The 20,992-nt window shown below is 32.9% G+C and overlaps 1 protein-coding gene across 6 annotated transcripts in view; it reads left to right on the top strand.

The window, feature by feature from the left end:
* Positions 1 to 20,992, top strand: part of Pcdh9 (protocadherin 9) — an 814,947-nt gene that overhangs the window by 278,919 nt on the left and 515,036 nt on the right. For 3 of the 6 annotated variants that reach the window (XM_075949803.1, XM_075949799.1, XM_075949800.1), the window contains exon 3: positions 19,124 to 19,225. The exons of the other annotated variants lie outside the window; for them this stretch is intronic. In XM_075949803.1, the coding sequence (XP_075805918.1) occupies positions 19,124 to 19,225 (102 nt within the window). The remainder of the gene's footprint in view (positions 1 to 19,123; positions 19,226 to 20,992) is intronic. 6 annotated transcript variants of the gene reach the window in all.

Here is a 20,992-nt window from a genome sequence, read left to right as displayed (position 1 = left end):
TACTATCTCATTTTATCTATGATTACTGTTTTTTTAATGTGGTTGTTAAAATAGTCTGTCACATACAAATATATGTGGCTAATATGTTAAGAGAGTTTCCTTAAGAAAAAATTTGCAAAATAAAACATATTTGAATGCAAAGCTTATAGAATTATCTGTATTTTGTAACAGAGCTACAATAATTATGTGTCTACTAAAAGATGTGCTAAGTTTTTCTTATTCTACTTAATATCTCCAATAAAAATTTGTTATCTGGAATTGGCTATGAGCTATGCCACGGTATTCATTTATACCCTTTTAACTTTAGCTGCTCTACAAAATGATTAGTTTTGTGGGCATTGCTGTTTCAAAGTTAATTTGATACCACCCTCTACTGTTATGCTTAGGATGGTCTTGTTTATTTGCTCCCCACCCCCACCATGAGAATAATAAACATCTCATATCCATAAAAGGAAAGAGAGGAAGCATGAAGAGGGAGAGTATCATATTCTTTGATTTCTATGCTTTGAGAGAGAAGTGCTGTTATATGCTATTTCAGGTCTCTCTGTGAGCTTTGGATAAGTTTTTTTGATTTACAAAATGTGTTCCTGAAGTTTGTGTATCTATGTATCAGATTCCAGACTCATCAAGTCTTTTCTGTTGGTCTTGGTTTTACATTGTCTTACTTACTTCTCAAAGTGCTCTATGTGCAGGGAATTTAGCTCTGGACATTGTTTTTGCATGCTCTATAATTCTATAAAGTCTTCTGAATAGTGACCTACTTTATACAATGATTATTTTAAATGCAATTTGTTTTTTCTCTCTGAAATAATATACTGTTTTTTCTTATCCGTACACCCTCTGCTTCAGTAGTGACTATACTTAAAGGTAGTTAACAATATTTAATTTAAAGATTCTGCTTAATATTCCTAATTTGTTAAATTTGGAAAAACAACTATTTAAAGTTTCTTCTGATTTTTTTTTTTTTGGTTGCACAGAAAATTCTGTGATGTAACAATTTTTTGCTCTAGCAATCCATTTGTCTATGGATATGTTTGCAGAAGGGAGTAAGAATTTATGCTAGCTTATGAAGTATATATTTTTTGATACTTTTAGCACAGCAAAATTCACTACAAGCATTTATTATCTTTACTCAAAAGGGAAGCATCCATTATTAATTCTGTGATCCACTCTAAGACAGTTTTATGTAAATAGCAGCGTTGCAGATTCCAAGAATAACCCTATAATCTGGTGGCACCGTAATTTCCAAGGCATTCATATGAAGAGGCATTTTTGAAAGACTGATTGAATATATACAAACATTCAGCAGGTTATTGTTTTAGGATGCCTTAGATTTTCGGGGAGTTTTACTTTTTTTTTGGCTCTTTAAATTACAGTTCACTGAGAAAATGAATTTTTTCAATGGAAATGATTTTGAACACAAAATACTACATAATTTTCAATACATCCATGTTACATAAGTGGAAAATAATGCATAATTTTATGTTACAAGGGTTGAGGATGGGGGTTTTGTATACGGCTTCACTTCTGCAATTGTCTGGAGAAAAGATGATGAATTATGAGGTGGTTACAGGCTTTAATTTTTTGATTGAGTGCAGGGATTTTGTTTATAGAAGGTCATTCACTCCTGTGGGGGAAGTTATTAATATAAGAAATTATGTGCTGAGGTAAACTACCTCCGTTAGACAGTGAAATTCATCATTCAAGACTTGTTTAGAGACTCACAAAACACACAGCAAATTGAGTATCTCCCTTCCAAGGGAATTAATGCTATAGCTGAGAATTTGCAGAAAGTTCTGAGATTTAGTAATGGTCACAATAAGCTTAATATCTCCCTAATTTATCTAGAAAACAAATCCATATGGAGTCCTAGGTACTATTGCCATTCATAACTAAAAGCTAAAAGTATCCATCTAAATGCATCTCATTGGCTCATTAAGCCAAAGTTTGTCTAAACAAATGCAATTGATGTTTAGATGAGAATCCTACAGCTCCCTGAAGATAATGTGTTAGTTCTTAGTGCTGACTTTAAGAGTAACAGACACTGAAATAAGCTATTCTAGGGTCAGATAAACAGCATCAGTTGTATGCAAATGTTTAATGATTATAAGAATGCTAGTAAAAAAATTCTTCCTTAGGTTTTTACACACAAGCATGCACACAGGCACACACACACACACACACACACACACACACACACACACACACACACACCAGGTGGGTTATGCAAACCGACAGCCATGCTTTCCCGTTCAACTTTTCCTCTAGTTTTCCTTTACTTTTCTCCCACCAGTTCATCTACTTTCCTTTGAAAAACAAACAAAAAAACCCATGGAATCCATGTATGTTGGTGTAATGCACTACTACTAGAGTATCTACTCGAGTATGTGTAGCCTTTCAGGGTCCACATCTGTGGAGAAAAATTACTCACCAATCCCCAGCATTTATAGATTGTCAATAATTTCTTAGCTTTGAGTGTGAGTTCATGGTAGCCTCACATATTCATGCTGTGATTTTTGCTGGCTCTGTGGGTCAGTGTAAATAATAGTTCTGCTTTGCCTGGCAAATACTGTTTTACTACAGGTTGCTGCTGTTTCTGACTTAAAGAATTATTTTCTTCCCCTTTCTAAAATAATCCATGAGTCTTGGTGGCAGGCAGTATGATACAGAAGTACCATGGAGAACTGAGTACACCAGTCTCTTATTTGTAGTAATGTTTGATTTGTATTTTAGTAAATAAACCTTGCCTGGAGATCAGAGAGTAAAACAACCACCCTGATCAGCCTCACAGAGCAGGAAGTGGTGACACACACTTTAATCCCACTAGCCACAGGGAGGCAGAAGAGAAATCAGGTAGTATGATGCAAGAAAATAAAATAAAGTAGCTTGATAGTTAACTGTGTGGGAGAACGGTAATGTGAGGTGTAAAAGGGAGTTTGGGGAGAGGTAACGGTAAAGAGATTTGAAAATTCCATCTGAAAATCTTCTGCTACAGATGCTCCTGTATAGATAGAAAATATATAAAATATAATTACCCTATATTGGAGTTTGGAAGTGTGGAGATAGATCTTGAACACGCACACTCTCAAATAAAATATATTAGGCTACTCTCTTGAAACTGTAACCCCTGGAATTTTAGCTTTTCTTCCTTTTAAAAAAAATTCTTTCTCACATAATACATCTCTATTACAGCTTCAGTTCCCTTTCCTCCTACCAACGCCCAAACCCTTATCTCCCCTTGTCCCAGATCTACTCATCCTCCATTTCCTTTTCAGAAAAGAGCAGACCTCCAGGAGATGATGACCAAACAGGACAAAACAAGATGCAGTAAGGCAATGCAAAAGCTCTCATATCACAGCTGAACAAGGCAATCCAATATAAGTAAGAGTCCTAAGAACAGGCAAAAACATAAGAGACATAACATATCCCACAAAAACACCATGCAAAGAGCTATAAAGCATGAGCAGCAGACCAGGTGCAGACCAATGCAAGCTCTGTACCTGCCACTTGAGTCTCTGCGAGGCCCTGTGAGCTCTGCTTAGCTAATTCCGTGGGCTATGTTTCCCTTATGTCCTCCGTCCATCCCTTCTGTCTCTTACAATCTTTCATCCTTCTCTTACATTGTGTTCCCTGATCTCTGAAGGCAAGGACCCAGTGAATATCTCTAATTTAGTCTCCCTTGGCAAATTTTCTGGCTGTGGGTCTTTGCTCCTTCTCCATCTGCACCTGTTGTTGCCAACGATAGCACCTAACTGAGTTAGAAGACATGGAGAAATTAAGCTGGTACTGACCTGGATGCTTCGTCCCTACTGGCTCACTTTCATAACACTGGAAACCACTGTATATGCTCTTGGACGAGAAAGGTCATTAGGCGTCTTGCCCACCTATGAATTTTAGGAGCCATAGTAACAAATGCCCTAAACAAATGAAATGTTCAGACTAGTTCAATAAGAGACACAAATGTTATAGGAATTACCAATCAATTTCTGGTTAGATTAATACTCACTCTTAATATGGCTTTCTTGAATCTCAGCAATGCTGGGTATAGGCCCTAACAAAGAACCCACTGCTACTACCACGCTACATAGGATAGAAGTATAGTGTCCCTAAATAAACACAGAGAAACAACTTTTATTTTAAAATAACTGCCAAGGTTTGAAATATAGTAATGTATTTTAAGGAAATATTATGTATCATTGACAAACTATTTTTGAAAACAGCTCCTTTTATTTTCCATAAAAATAATCCCTCATTTATTTGTATCTCTGATCAAATCAGAATCCATATTGGTACCTTTTTATAAATCACAGTATTTCCCTAATATATATTAGTTTATCTTCTTACAATGTTTTAGCCCTCTAGGGGACTTCATGCTATTTTTATACCCACTTTATTTTGTATAAACTGTACCTTTCAAATGCCTTCATGTCCAATAATCAAATCACTTTTGAACATCTTGGCCATATTCTCTGCCATGCAGGAGAGGGACCATTGTCCCTGTAGGTACATCAGAATCATGTGTTATAGCATGTTCCTGTTATTTTTCAGTGAATATAATAGTCCTCCATTACAATACTATTACAAACGCGCTTCTATACAAGCTATCTGTTTAATTCCAAATGCTCATTTTTCCAGCAAATCTCTCCAGCTTTATGGGAGGTTATGTACTTTGTGGTTCTATAACAGTCTGAAACTAAAATTACTAATATATTTGTAAGCTTTTAAAGGAATCTTTTACTCATATGATACTGTTCATAATATACAATGAGGAGAGAAATTGGTTATATATATATTATTTTATAATAATAAATTATTCCTATAGTATTTATGTGTGTTGTGAGTATTAAAGATAAGGAGAATTTAGTAACAAGGGTATAGGTAGATGACAAGCGCTCCAGACAAGTGTCTTAGATGCTGCAAGGAATACTACAGCATAAACCAGAATAAACAAGCAAACAAGAAAATATTAAATATTAAATAAAATAAATAAAACTATTTCCTCCTGAGGCTGAAGCAAGGCTGAACAGGGCAGAAAAGCTGGTATATAAGGAAGAAATTGCTGTTATAATTCACTGGCATTTAGGAGGCTACCAAAAGCACGCAATTATATGAAGTTCTCCAGCAAGAACTAAACAATCAGAAAATAAAGTGACCAAGCATGTAGACTAAGAAACACCAAGATGAGGAGTATCTGTGACATGGAGTTGAAGGTTATTTGAGACAGATAAGGAAAGATTAATCCTATGCAAGAGAAAAAAAGAGAGATAGGGTGAATATTTTCCCAGTGTAATTTATCAAATGAACATTGGAACAGCCGCTTCTACTCTTTAAGTGTTAGCTCACTCTCCTACTTATATTCTTTCTTTTGTTGTCCAAAATGGCTTATTTTTAAATTTTTATTATTTAAACAAATTTTAAATTTAAATATATTTTGATAACATTCCTTCCAACTCCCATATCCTTCAAAATCCTCTCCCATTCCAACCCACCCAACTTTATTTTTCAAAATAAAAGCAAAACACAAATGCAAAACTAAACCCCCCCAAAGAAAGCAAAATTAAATTACAATCTCACCCAAAAATGAAAAAAAACACCACCAAATTGTAACAATATAAAGGAAAATGGTGATGATGATGATGATGATGATGATGATGATGATGATGTAGTTCTACTACTCCTGAACCTGTTCTGGAAGAGTTGATAAACCCAGTGTCACTCTATTTGAGAAAACCAATTTTCCCTCTCCCAGAAGATAACAGTGAAGGCTTAATTGTTAACATTTTGTTTAGTGGCTAAGTTTTGATTCTTTCATCGATTTGTTCATTTTAAAACACATAGAACAAAACAAAATTTAATATAAAATAAAACCTATCATGTTGAAGTTCAACAAGACAAACCAACAGAAGACATAAGAATCAGAGTAGTACTCATTTGCACACTCAGAAAATGAGACGAAACTCTAATCTGGAAGCATAATATATACACAGAGAATCTGGTACAGTCTTTGGCAGGCCATATGCATGCTGTGTTACGCTCACATGAGCTTTGTATTGGCTGATTTAGAAAAGTTTGACTTACTGGTGTCCTCCATCTTCTCTGGCTCTTACACTCTTTCCGACTCCTCAGAGTGACTTCAAATGATAACTTGCTATACTCACAGATTAGCACTTTGCCCATCATTTATCAAAGACTTTTCCTCATGAAACAGGTGGGAAAAATATAGATACACACATGTAGGCATTCCACAGAGAATATCATTGAGCCCTAACTAAAATATCTCTATTTACTTGTATTCTTTGAAGTGAGAAAATTAGTTTTAAAAAAAAAAGAATTTTGATTATCAAAACACATAAAATAGTGAAATAGTATGTCTTAGTAATGTTTGATCCGAAGATCTGGTCCCCTTTACTTTTTGTTTTTCACTGTTCTAAACATAGCACAGTATCCTGATGACAAGAACACCACTCAGTAGTATTGCAGTCATCAGGGTCTGGTTTCTACAAGTGTTAACCAAGAAAGAAAAATGCCAATGATGTTATAAAGGAATTTACCTGCATGCAATGTATATCATAATAAAGTTGTTTATATGACTTATTCCTCTGACTATGTTATCATGAGAATATTTATATTTTTTCAACTTTTAGTGGGTATATTTTCTCTTACATATACCTGTTATCTGTATTGTATTTTACGCCATTTGTAACATCTGTTCTTAAACTCATTTTACCCTGATTCACAATGAGTAACGCTGGAAAAATACAAATAGCATGCCAACACATTTATTTCGCCAAAGCCCTCTTGAGATAATGTCTGAATTTTCATCAAGACTGTAGTGATTAGTGTTTCTGATTATGGTAATCAAATAACTCATTAGTGATTGCATTTCAGAGACTATTTAAAATATAAAATGTTTCTAGAATATGGTGAGTCATTTGTCTTATGCTCTTCAATACTAGAAAAATTGAGAGAACAAGTTTGGATCTTAAAATTATGCATTGATAAAAATATATGCAGCACGACTCTGCCCCACATTTATAGGCACATGTTCGCAAAGTCTTAGTTTTGTGGCAGTTCATTTAAGGAGTACGCTTATTTATATATGGTGCATAAATTGAGTGAAAGTTGCTGCCTTTTCTGACTTGACATCAACATAAACTATCAAGTGAGGAAGAAAAGCTTTCAACAAGTGAAGAGGATATTTTATTAGTCAATATGCAATATGTGAATTTGGCAAGCCACATAAGAGAATGTAGGTGCTGGCTTTATTTTTAAACAAGTTTTCATTTACTGGTAGTTTCAGTTTAATGAGCAGTAGAAAATAAGTTTTTGCTATCTTTCATGTGTCCTTTTTACAGCTTGCTTAAAAGTTTGTAAATAGTTGCTGAATGTGCTCTTTATTAGGTGTTTGTGCATACCAGGATGTTTCTTCCTTGGGCAAATTTCTCCTGTTGTGTTTAGCTATTTATTTTAATAAGGCAGTGAACAAATTTGTATACTTCGCCATGCTTTAGAGACCTCACCAGGGAATAAAAATGGCAAATATTCTCTGTATTTTAAGAAGATATGTACAATGTTGATATGCTTAAAAGTACAAAATACTAATTAGAAACTTTATTCAAGTCTTGCTTATGATCAACTCCTTATGCAAAAAGTGTAAATTACAAGAAGTATTTATATATACAGCTATTTTATATTAATGTGTATGTCTGTTATATAGAAAAACATGCATATGTTTTATAGTATTTACTTTTATGTTGATAACAGCCCTTTTAAAGCTGAGGGTATAGGATGTGATTGATCTTTTGTATGTCATAGATTCTGAGCATAGGACATTTTGAATTGAATTCCCAACATTTTAATATCAAGTTAAGCAGCAACTTTATTAAGGTTTTATGAAAATTCTTAATAGTAAAGGTTATCTTTTCTCATGTTTAATGGGCATCTTAAATGAATTAGATAAGGGACAAAGTTCAATATGTTGACAATCATTTGCTATTAGCACCTTACCTGATAAGTAAAGGCCACTTTACATTATAAACATGTAATTTATAACAAGATAATGAAAATCTTGAGAATATATAACTTGAGATACACTAATTTGTCAAATGTTGAAGTTTTTCAAAGAAAAAACTATAAATTCTTATTAGCAAGTACAGTTTTCAAGTCCATATTCCATTATTAGATGAGTGTCAGTGCCGTGGATGACAAACACCACCCCATAGATCTTCGTACAATGTACACCTGAAAAAAAGGCACAGAGAAACTCAGAGGTACTGAGACTGATGCCAGTTACATGGTATGTTTGTTGTGATGACTCTATGTTCTTTCATGCTGAGTTCCTAAGGAAACCAGCCATTACCCAGTTACTTCTTTCCCTTCTGTCCCTTGAAGCATACATACAAGAACATCTCACTGCCTCCTGCCTAGTAAGTGGAAAATGGATGTATATGCATACACACACACAAACACACTCATGCACACACACAGACATGCACACATATATATTTCTTTCTCACTACATATCTGACTATTTGTAGGAAGTTTCCACATAAAGGAGAATGCAGGTTCAACCTTAAATCTTGTCAACAACTTTGGGATATAAAAGAAGAATAAAACTCATCAAGGATCACACACAATCACTTTTAATACCTAAGCAAGTCTTTCTACAAATGGGCAAGTGGAAGGTTGTGGGGCATTTACATGTTCTGTGTGATGATTAGGAAGCAAAAGACATGGGTCGAAGGGTTTTGAGATAATGTGTTCCACAAGGCCCTAGGATCTTTGCATCTGGGCGTAATATCAGAGTTAAACAGCTAACCACAGAGATAAGAAACCAACACAAATTAGTGCTGATAATCTCATTCTCTGTTCACACCAACTCTCTTGCTAATCAAATGATAAGAGAAAGATATTGTCTAAAGGGTCTAGTAGAATCATAGCTTCCATTGGTGAGGAGTCCAAAAGTCAATTCAATTTGGCCACGTCGTAATCATTTGAAGTTGACAAACAGCTTTTATAAAGAGTTTGGGATTGTAATAAATGCTCTTCCTTGATCACGAAGATCAGTGCTTCAAAGGCATTGTTTATTAAGATAATTATGTGTGTGTGTGCTCATGTCTGTATGTCTAGAGGTGTATGCTAGTGTTTTTTCTTGAATTACATATTGCTATCATTTGGCAGTGGCTTGCTACCGGTATTTTTGAAAGGAGTATTTTAAAAATATTCGCTTAGTATATGATATAATGATTATATAATAATTTTGAAATCGTACCTTTGTGTGGTAAAAATTATCATGAAATTAAATGTTAATCTCTTTTAGTTAAAATAAATATATTCAGTTTTATTGTAAAATGAAAACAGAAGGATCTTTTTTTGGTATTATTCTAAATAATTTCATATTTTCAAAACATAAAATGCAATAAGAGTAGTGTCTCCCTTGAATGATTACAGATTTTAACATTCTACTTTATTTTAAACTGTCCTAAATGGCATTTGACCATACTGCTGAATACATTTGAGAGGTATGGGGAGCTTATTTCAGGGGCCTCATGTAGTGTGCACTAATAATGAATGTGAATTATTTACTTGTCTTTACTTTTCATTAGTTATTTAAAAATATTATTATGTATAAAGGAATCGGTGGATCTATGTACGTTTCCATTAATTGGGGGGAATCATGATGTGATGCTTTTGATGAATATCAGTACACTGTTATAGTCTCTTTTATTACTAATATGCTCTCTCTGTGTATATATATATATGTACATATATAAATTTGTCTATGTATATACATAAACACATTTCATACTTTGATTTAATACATGTCTGCACTGATTGCCATAGTGTCCTTCAATCTCTCACCCAGAGATAATTCATGACAGCAGATCAGAGAAGCATTAATGTTTAAGTCATCAGATCTATGGCCTTAGATTAAAAGACAAACAGTAAAATAGTTTTACTGAAATAATATTAGTTTGGAGCTGGAAGACAAAAAAAAAAAAGAAATTCCATAGATGAAGTCTATTAGCAGTGAAAATACCAGCAGGCATTTCTTATTTGTTGAATTATATTCCTTCAAGGATTTTTTTATGCTATTTTATGAGAAAAAATACTTTTCAAACCTTGAAAGTGAGCCTGTTTCTCCTGTGTCTTTGATTTGTTCCTTAAAGTACATGAACGTTAATATTGAAACTTGATCTGAAAAGTCCTACAGTTTGTGAGACATTCAGTCTTACACAAGCTAGACATAGAGATTTCCCATCTAGCAACACAGTAGCTTATTTAGCTTGAGACTGTTTAGTTTTATCCATTTCAAGCGATAGGTCAAGTTCCAATTTGTTTTCCGTAAAGAGGAAGTAGAGTTGACATATTTCAGAATCTGTGGCATGTGTTTTGTGTGTGTGAATAAGAGGTAATTGGATCCGTGTGTGGAGGCACAGGTACTAACGGGTAGCTAATGCCATATGCCAGAGCTTTCGAAAGCATCAATTTAAAGTATTAAATAAAAAGACATGTATTTATATTCAAATTTAGATATTGCACAACTCAGATACATGCATTTAAGATTAGAATGTGAACTATGAATCTTAGAACAGATCTTTTGAAGTCACATATTTAACCGTTGGGTTTAGTTGATATTAGAATGAAAGGCTAAAATAAAGCACTCCCTCCTTGCCTCCTCTGGCATATACAACTGCAAGCTTAGATTCATGTTTCAGGTTTACTTTCAAAATCTTTCATTTCTCAAAAGTAGCCTTGGAAGAAACAACACACTAGCCTTGAAAAACAATATTCAAATAACTGGCATAGTCTTAAATTTTTAAATCACTGTATAGCACTCTGGAATGGAGCCTCTGAAATTATTATTTGATTTCTTTGGATCAAGGTTTACTTGCAGACTGTGGTTTTTTTATGCCTGGCATGCAGATAGACAAAACTAATATTATTTTGAAATGTTTATTTTGGGAATATTTTTGGAATATAATGATGACTCTGTTCAGGTTTCAAAAGTTTTCTCTTTACCACAGACATTTCTAAACATAGTTATAAATCTGTGAGTATATTTTTTCAGGAACAGTTAACTCTAGAATTTTCAATAGTGCTTGCTTCGGCAGCACATATACTAGAATTTTCAATAGATATTATATATACTAAAGGTAGGGCATATGGTTTATTCCAACATATTTAAATTTCATAAATGTCTTACATAATGTATCAGTTTAATACATAAATGTAATATTTTATTAAAAATACTTATTCTAATATTAGTTAAGACAATTTTATATACTAAAATGACCCTAATAAAATTATACATGATCACTTACATTAAAGAGTTTTCCATAAACTTGATGATAAGTTTTGTGTGTGTGTGTGTGTGCATTCATACATCTATGATATCAGATATGCCCCCTCTACAGAAGCATATTTACTGTTAGAAAACTCTGTCAATACATTCCTGAAATTTTTATTGGTCACATATGTGCATTAAGATGCTACTTCACAGCACATTCACAAATTAGTGCTATGTTCTAATATGCTAATTTTAGTCTCATATTTTTAAATATCATTTCAGATTTGTTTGGAATTTTTTTCTATAACTTCTTCTTTCTTCTACATTAGTTAACTACAATGGAAATGAAATAGTCTAGGGAAAGTACACAGACCATCAATTAACATTTTCCCCCTGAAATCTTTCTATTTATTTCAGACGCATAACAGATAATTTGCAATCTTAAATTCTAAATGATCACATTTCATGTTGGACTTTTCTAATATGGTGAAACTATTAATAAACTTTTAATCTATGATTCCTGTGTTGGGAAATTCCAGTTTTATATGTATTCAGAGTACAACAACAATTTAACAATGAATATACAGACAAATCTCAAGGATTTTATAATAAATCAAAAAATGAGCTTAAGGAATCTGAAAACATTCACCTTAAATATGATATGGGTTGATTTGGGAATGAAAAATGTATGCAATCCTTCTTTGGAATATGTTTGGCCAGAATTATTTTTTTAAGTGCCTAGGGAGTGTGTATTGTTTACAGCCATTTGCTTAAAATGCATAATGAAGTTGCAATATAACAGTCAAACGGCATTAACAGAACTCTATTGTAGCAAAAGAAGATGTAACCCTTTTGTCATTCGAGACCACTCAGTGTATTCCGCAAGGGAAGGTAATAATGCGAGGCTTATGAGGAACAAATGAATAAAGTGTAAAGCATAGAACATTAGTGTTAGAACATAAACATATTTTCTGAGGAAATTCTATTTCAATCTACATTTATAGCAATTGTGTCAAAAGAATTGTATAAAGCTGTACCATGAGGTCTATAAACCTTTTAGAGAGATATGTCATGAACTTCACGGAAGCAGTTATGATTTGTGGTACTCAGGCAGGTGGTTTGGACTCTTCTATGATGAGTAATGACCTGAAAGTACTTCTGGTTTCATCTCTATTAACTTATAAAGACTGGAGATAATTTCTAATGAAGGGATTTACAACTGTATGAGGGAAAAATGTTTAGTCTTTATTTAGTAAGACTATATTCATTTCCTAACACCGAGAGCCCTTGTATTCTTATTGTTTTCTGAAAAGCAAAGCATGTTAAAGTAAGCTTCTAAATGTTAATAGGACAGTAATGACCACCTCTATCTGTGCAGTCTTTGCAAACCTGAGTTTAAAATTTCTTACAAAAAAAAAGAAGAAGAAGAAATAAAATACTTCAGATGGGCAAAATGAATAGTTTCCTTTGAAGAAATAGGATGGGGTAGCAAAGAATGTCCTAAACTTTAAAAAAGAAGAATCCAGAACGAAAATTGGAAGAATGGATGAAATGGTAGATGTAATTTGCAAAGACAGAAGAGTGTTATTGATAAGAGAGTTAAAGGACTTTCCCTTTCTTACACAATAGAAAAGGGAGTCTGGTGTAATAAAATAGCAGAGAGTATGAATGATGCAAAGAGCACTATAGGGAAAAATGTGGACAGGTGTCGGAGGAGAGATACTGTTGGTCCAGACTGCCCAGAACCAAAATAACCACACAGAAACTAGTCATTAAATCACTGGCCCACTAGCTCTACCATCTTATTAGCTAACTCCTACATCTTAATCTATCACATTTCTAGTAATCTGTGTGTCGCCGTGTGGTAGTGGCTTACAGGCAAAGATTTGGCATTTCTGACTCTGGCAGCTCCATGGTGTCTCCTCTGACGCTGACCTTCTTTCTCCCAGCATTTAGTTCTGTCTTCCCTGCCTACTTTACTTCTCCCATATCAACAGGCCAAGGCAGTTTCTCTATGCATTAATGGTAATGACAGCACACAGAGTGGGCTCCTACATCAGACAAGATTTAATCTGTCTATATATTCACCTAATAAATTCAGATCTGTGTATTTGGTTAACAGATGACTAATGAAACCACTTCTTGCAGGAAGTTGATCGTGGTCCAGAGAATAGAAAGGCCAGAATCTACTTTATGCTTATTATTCCTGATTTGAGTAATCTCAATTTTCAAAGGCCTTGCTTCTTACTTTTGTTCTAACTTGTGTCTTATAGATTCTAAGTCTTAGCAATTATAACTTTCCAGGGAGTACAGTTAGTAGGGACAGAGAGAAAGGGCTGTAGTCAGGTGACTAGAGAGTTAGAAGGAAAACACATTATGCATTATAAATAATTGTAAAAGTTTTACAATGGTATTTGTTTATTCTTTCAAAAGTTTTATATAAATATATTCATATTTCAATAAATATAATGATGCTCAAGAACTGTCCTGGAGATCAGCAAGGAAAACTTATCTTTTTTTAATTAAAATGAAGGAAAACTACATTTTAAAAAAATAAAAAAGAGCTTTAAGGCAAAGCAGCAATATGTTCTTTGTCTGGCTTCAAAATAATACTTATCAAAAGAGAGACAGTTATGGAATTTTTCTTTCAAGTAGATGAAGACCATTACAAAAAACACAACCAATCACAGTGCAGAATTGTGGTTCCCAATCTTAGTGAACATAGCTACAAAATACTCCTACATCTAAAGCCGTTGTGGATGATGGGGAAGAAAGATTTTAAGTGTCAGAGGATTTAGGAGTTTTCTGAGAAAATACATCTCCTAGTAACATCAGAAGCAACACCCATAAAGTCTCAGCAACATGACTCCCCCAAAATGAGCTAAACACAGATGATACCCATAGATATACCAAAGTGGATGGAGAAAAGACCACAAGGCCAAAACCCTACAGAGATACTACAAGCAATCAAAAAATTTCTGAGTGGAAGAAATAGTTTTACCAAAGGAAAAATACACCAATTAGTTATTCCAGTACTGTATGGTCAGCTCTGCACACATAAATAAAAGCAACATTCTACAGACTTAGTAAATTGTTCTTATGAGTTTATGATTATATGTGTATCCATATATACATGTTTATATACATGGATACACACACACACACACACATATATATGTTTTTTTCTACACAGAGAGTTCCAGAACAGACAAGGTTATACAGAGAAACACTGTCTTGAAAAACAAATGAAAAACAAAAAAAAAGGAAAAATTAGTGAATAAAAGGCTATGAATTAGAAATGGAATACGATTTTTGGTGGGAGAAAAGTGTTTTTTGTTTTAAACACAAAAATGAAGGAGCATATTAAAAATAGTGTGGTTGTGAGAAAGCTAGAGAGAGAGTAGCTCCAAGATCAATAAGAATGATTTTACTGCACATATGATATTACTTGTGAAGACACACACTATGGATGATGTCAGCACTCGGCTACTCTGAACAGTGCACTAGGAAAACCCTCTCTGAAGAAGTATCAGGGCCCCATCCCTTCTGACACGTTAAAATTTGAAACCAAAACAAATGGTTTATGAAAGTGGGAAATAGAAGAGTGATGATATCATTTGCTGTGCTGTCTTAGAGGGCATTAGGGAGGCATTAGTGAGGATTGAAAGTTGACCCCTGAATTACTAATGCAAAAATTTCTGCTGATGGTGATAGAGTAGTTTAGTGAAATTGAGTTAGTAAGTCTGGTACATGTTTATTGTGCTATGTATGGTTGAAGAGGAGCTGGTGGCACCAACTATAGATAAAATTTAATGTTGATATTTATTATATATATATGAATGTAACTTTTTATTAACTTGTAGAAATTTTATATCATAACTTGCAAGAACGAAATACGTTTTTTATGAGAGCAATCATCAGTTTGTTAAAATGGATACAAATGGAATATTCAGTGGGAGGTTTTAACAAATAAACTTGTTATTTAAAGAAAAATATAGCACAAAATTGCAAAGCTAGTGCCTCTATGATGATTATAAGGGATTTGCAAGCATGCCATTGATTTTCATCAAACAATCTTGATTTTGTAAGAAGGTTGGAGGAGGGACAAAATAACAGAATGCACACCTGCTACCATAGAGTGAAGTAGGAAAAGTAACGAACTCCCTTGTAGCAAACAAAGTGCCTAGTTTTTATTTATGATTATGTGACTTTTCATGAACCTTTTGTTGCTTTTCAGCTATTGATTTTCTTTCTCTTGATATCATGACTATGAAGTGCTTTCTTAGGACGTGTATCAAAATTAAAAGAGCTAAAGTAGCTGTTTGTGTAGCAAGTTTGAGTAGGCTTTTCTATACGTAGTGAATAGCCATGTTCTCAGGAAGCACAATGGGTGTTTGGGGAAAGGAAGTTTAAGTCACATATTAAAACACAGGCTATCAATCACAGCTAGTGAAAAATATTGAAGAATTTAAAGTACAAAACAAATGTAGTTACATTACAGGAATTTACATTTAATAAAATTGTTGTTATTGAGCTTACAATATCTCAAGTTTGATTTCCACTTGTGCCTTATAAGAAAAAATCTGATCTAACAAATGAAAAATGGCCATAGTTTTTAATAGAGTAATTCATACTAAATTTTATAAATAGAATATTTTGGTAGGGGAAACCTCAAAAAGTTTTTAAAAATTGTTTCATCTTGCAAATTTCAAGGTAAAATTAGATACATATTGATTAAATTATTTCCTCCCAAAGACTTTGTCTGTCTTTTTGTCATTTGACTATTTATAGTATTTTATATCTAAACACTATAGTATTAATATTTTTATTCATAGATCTGATTCCTGGACATATAATCTTCCAAGAAAATTTCTTCCTTGTTAATGAAAATTTCAAAAAATTAAAGAATTATCTGTGGGTTGAAATTTTCCTTTGCTGTTTTCACTCTTTTACAAAAAAAAAAAAAAAAAAAGACTCTTCTATAATGGGATACCAGAGAAGCTTATGGGTCAAGTCTTACTGGAACAGGAGAATTTATCTGATTGTAATTGGTATGTTGCCACAGAACTCCATTTGTGTGTGGTTTATATTTCTTTAGGGTATAAAGTAAGAAGTTCATTCCCAATGGTTCATTCAGTTCTTTGTAAACAGCCTATCCTAGGCAATCATTCTTATACTGAATTCAGTTCTGTAACTTGTCACTATTGAGTCTACTGTTGAGTTCAATACACTTCTGTCCATCTTTGAATTACTTCTCACAATCTTTCTATTTGAACTTCTACAACTTCTCATGAATTGACAAAATGCATCTCCTTAAAGAGTTTACTGTAGGTTCTTGCATTTTGAATGCAAACCAACCAAGGCCTTTTCAACAGCTCATCTCTCAGCACTCTGCCCTTGGAGCCAAACCCAAATGATCCTGTACTGCTTAGTACTCATCAACTTGATATAGAGTCATGTGGTGTTGTAGAAGGTTGCTTGGCTTGTGTGTTCCCAACCGCTCAGACCAGAAACAATCACTCAGAAACTATATTATTTAAAACATTGCTTATCCAATGACTCTAACATATTCCTACCAAGCTCTTACATATTAAATTAACCCATTTCTATTATTTTGTATTTTACCACGTGGTTCGTGGCCTACTGGCAGCTTGCAGCTTTCTCTTCTGGCGACTCCATGGCCGCTCACTGGTTCCACATTATTTCTCCCAGCATTTAGTTGAGTTTTCTCAGTCTATCTCTCTTCTACTAAGTCACTGGCTGGAACAACTTCTTTCTTCAATAACCAATAAAGGCAACACATAGGCAGAAGGACTTCCCACACTAATGTGGTAAGTGGGACCTTCAATTGAGGAATTTCCTCCACCAGATTGGCCTTTGAACAAGTCTGTTGGACATTTTCTTGACTAAGGATTGATGTGGGAAGACTCAGCCAACAGTAGGCAGAGTCAACCATGGTAAGACCATAATAGATGATATAAGAAAACAGGCTGAGAAAGCTTTTAGGAGCACGAGATAAGCAGCATCCCTCTGTGGTTTCTATATCAGTTACTGCCATTAAGTTCCTGACCTGAGCTTCTGTTCTGGCTTCCCTCAGTGATGGACTGTGTAACCTATAAGTCAAATAAATCCATTACCATTCATATTGCTTTGGGTTTTAACGTATCAATAGAAACCCAAAGTAGAAAATTTCTCATTTTTTCCACAGCAATTTATGCATACTTTGTTAGGTATCTTTACAAGTCACAGTGGTTAATGACTACTTTATACTGTTTAAGTGCCAGAATTAGTTTATCAGTTATTACATGTCATACCTTTATGACCTCTAAGTCTTGAGATAGTGTGCACATATATATGCACATAGTAACTGACTTCCTCCACACAAAGTGGACAGACAAACAGAACAAAATGTGTGAAAGACATAGTTCAGCATAGTGCCATAAAGTTCATCTAACTCAGGAACTTCGAATTCAATGTAAAATCAGCAAAGCATTTATCAATAATTACACAAGTTTTTAATTAATTGGTATGAAGCAGATCTCTGTTATTAGTGGTTTTTAAAAGTTCTCCAGATGAATCTAATATATTACCAAGGTAAGAACAACTAATGAGGCATAGGGATTTAGGAAATGTTTTTTGCATGGGGGGGAGGCTACATAATACATGAGCTGTTAAAGGAGATTAATCAGCAAGAATAGACATGCAGAAAAACTAGGCACAGAAGATAATTAAAATGTGTAGGATCATCACAGTTGAAAATTAATGTTTAAAGAGATGTTTTATTTTTATTGTTTTAGAAAACACAGGAAGCTACTGGAAAGAAATATCAAAGAAAACATTCCAGTTGAGGATCAATTAAGGATAAAGATATTTAGATGATTTTAAGTGCCTTCAATGAATTGATATTGGCCAGCTGAGATTTTATACTCATAAAAGTTAGTTGGGTTCTCAAAAATGCCAATCACTATTTGCGTGAATTACCCATGTAGAGTTATCATAGTAGTTGAGGTATAAACAAAGCTGAAATCAAACCACTTATGTATGTATATGTATGTATATATGTGTGTGTATGAGTATATGTATATGTGTGTGTCTGTATGTATATATCATGACATATGTTTTTCTGTACTAAAGGTTTGTGAGGAATTATATTAAAAAGTTTTCTTAGATGTCACATAAAACTAAAACAAATGAGATGATTATTATCTAAAATGGCAAAACGCATCACAAAAATATTTTTAAAGAAAACAAAATTTTTATCTGAGAGTGAAACTAATATGCTCAATGGGAAATGAGTGTGTGATGACTCTTTTGTGGTGATACAATGCTATCATTTATTAAATTAAAAATTTTAGTAGTTAAAATGTTATGCTTAGCAAATTGGTAAACTGCGACAACTGAAATATTTACATCCCTGTCCTAAGACAAGATTAGAGAAGAACAAAGGAAAGAACATGAAATAAATAATGTTTTGTTTTTAATGAAGAGCTCCTGAGAGAAATATGTAAAGCAGCCATATTAATATAATTATACAATAACATTCTATAAACTTTTCAAATTCTAAGAGTATTGTATAGGTGATTTGATTAAAATAGTTTTTTTGAATAGGAAAAGTCAATTAATATTTGTAACATTATGTCTTCCATTTTCTGTACAAAATATATTGGCACATTTTACTGCTTTGCCACGGTAGGTACCAATGCATGCTAACTGTGAATGTAGACCCTGATTAGTTCAAAGTTTATTATATCCTTAGCCTCACAGCCAACTGCCTTGTCTCTCAATGGACATTTTACATGTAGTTTGTCACAATTATTTGGTAATCTCTTTCAGTGTAACTCACACAACAAAAGTGACACTATCCCTGTCACACATCAGCAATGTCCAAGCTCTACTGATTTCCACATTCGAGAGAATGAAGAAAGTCATTCCGAGGTATGAATATGTCCACAGAGCAAGTTTAGTACTGAGACATAGCCATTTTCTCTGAGTTTTAAATATACAGTGTTGACTATTACAGATGTTTTTGTGTGTCTGTTTTCTTTTTATGGCCAGATTTTTATACTAGTGCTTTAATATAACTGAAAGTAAACAGTATTAGAAAAATATGTCCATGAATCATATTCTCTCTGAAAATAGTGTCATGGTAAATTTAACATGTTCATAACAGAAAATCTTTGCTTTAGCTATTTTTGGAAAAAATAATGAGTTACCTTCTTTAGGAGTTACTTGATTTTGGTCGATTCATTTTTATTAATTGAGATGAGGTATATGAATAATAATGCATCAAAAGTTATAATTTTCACATAAAGATATAAAAGACATTCTTGGTTTATATACACGAGTTATGTTGGGAAAAATGTATTAACTCTTCACCTTTAAAGCCATATTTCTTCAAATTTGATTAATTAACCTGTATGATTAAACATAATATCTTTAAAAAGCTGTTACTTTTTAAATGATAATTTTATTCTCAGTAAAATATGAAAATTCTGTTTACTTTCTTATTATGCAATGTTAAGTGATCTAGCTCACTATGCCTATGCTATTGTGTTGGCTGTAGTTAGAAATGTGTTTGCCTTCGTGTGTGTGTATGTTTGTGTGAGTGTGTTCATCAAAATACACACATTATTTATAGTATTAACAATTTTAAACATTTTCTTACTATTTTAATAATTTAACTAAAACATAATTACATAACTTCTGCATATCTTTACCCCAGCTATTCCCTTACCATCCTAGGTCCCTCCCAAGTACAGGGTCTTATTTCTTTGATTATTAAATCACGCAAGTAATTAAATCAGTATATAAATTTCAATACTGTTATATGTTCTCACATTATTATGTAATAGATAAAAATCCATATTGAAAGATATTATGTTATATTTGTTATATATAATTTGAAACATGTTTTTATATCACTTACTTTCTGAAAACATTGAATTCATGAATAATATTGTATTTGTTGTTCAATTTGTCATGAATAGATTTTTTTATCTAAGTCCTCAAATTATGAAAGAATATTAACAGTTATTAAAGGCTCTTTTCTCTTTCATTTTGTTTTGTGTTTGCAACAGTTCTGTCATTACCTTGTAAAGGATTATATCATTTTGAAAGGCTTGATATCAACAAAAATTGATAACAGGAATAAAGGTTTTTGGAAAAGATTACTTGAGGTTACAAAATACTAAAGGAAAATTTTTAGGTTATATTACTGTGCAATTCTCTTTTTACATATTTTTATCTATTTCAATAAAAGTTCATATTTTTAGTATTGCATATATATGTGAATTTCTCTCAGGTTAATTACTTGACACTTTCAAGGGCAATCACTTCTGATTATCTCTTTGGTGTCCATAATCACTATGTTTTTTCAGAACCAGGAAAATACGATTCCTACATATTTACTAACAATAATAGCATAATATTCATTATGGTGAGGAAATTTTTCATTCGTAAAGATTTAAATAAGTAAAAAACTGGCATATTCAAAACAGTCTAAAAGTAAATAAAATCCAAGTGTATTTCAAATATTTGAAAATTGCATATTAAAATATTTTATGCCTGTGTTTTTAATGATAAACTAATAAATCTCATAATATTTTTGATGACTGTATTTAATAGAAATTGTTGTCTTAAAATATCCTTATCTCATCAGAGATTTTATAAGATAAAAATAATTTTACACTCATATATTTTAGA

This window comes from Microtus pennsylvanicus, chromosome 15 (genome assembly GCF_037038515.1).
Source record: "Microtus pennsylvanicus isolate mMicPen1 chromosome 15, mMicPen1.hap1, whole genome shotgun sequence".
In the NCBI taxonomy this organism is placed as follows: domain Eukaryota; kingdom Metazoa; phylum Chordata; class Mammalia; order Rodentia; family Cricetidae; genus Microtus; species Microtus pennsylvanicus.
The sequence above is the reverse complement of the archived record's forward strand: the minus strand, read 5'-3'. Positions and strand labels throughout refer to the sequence as shown.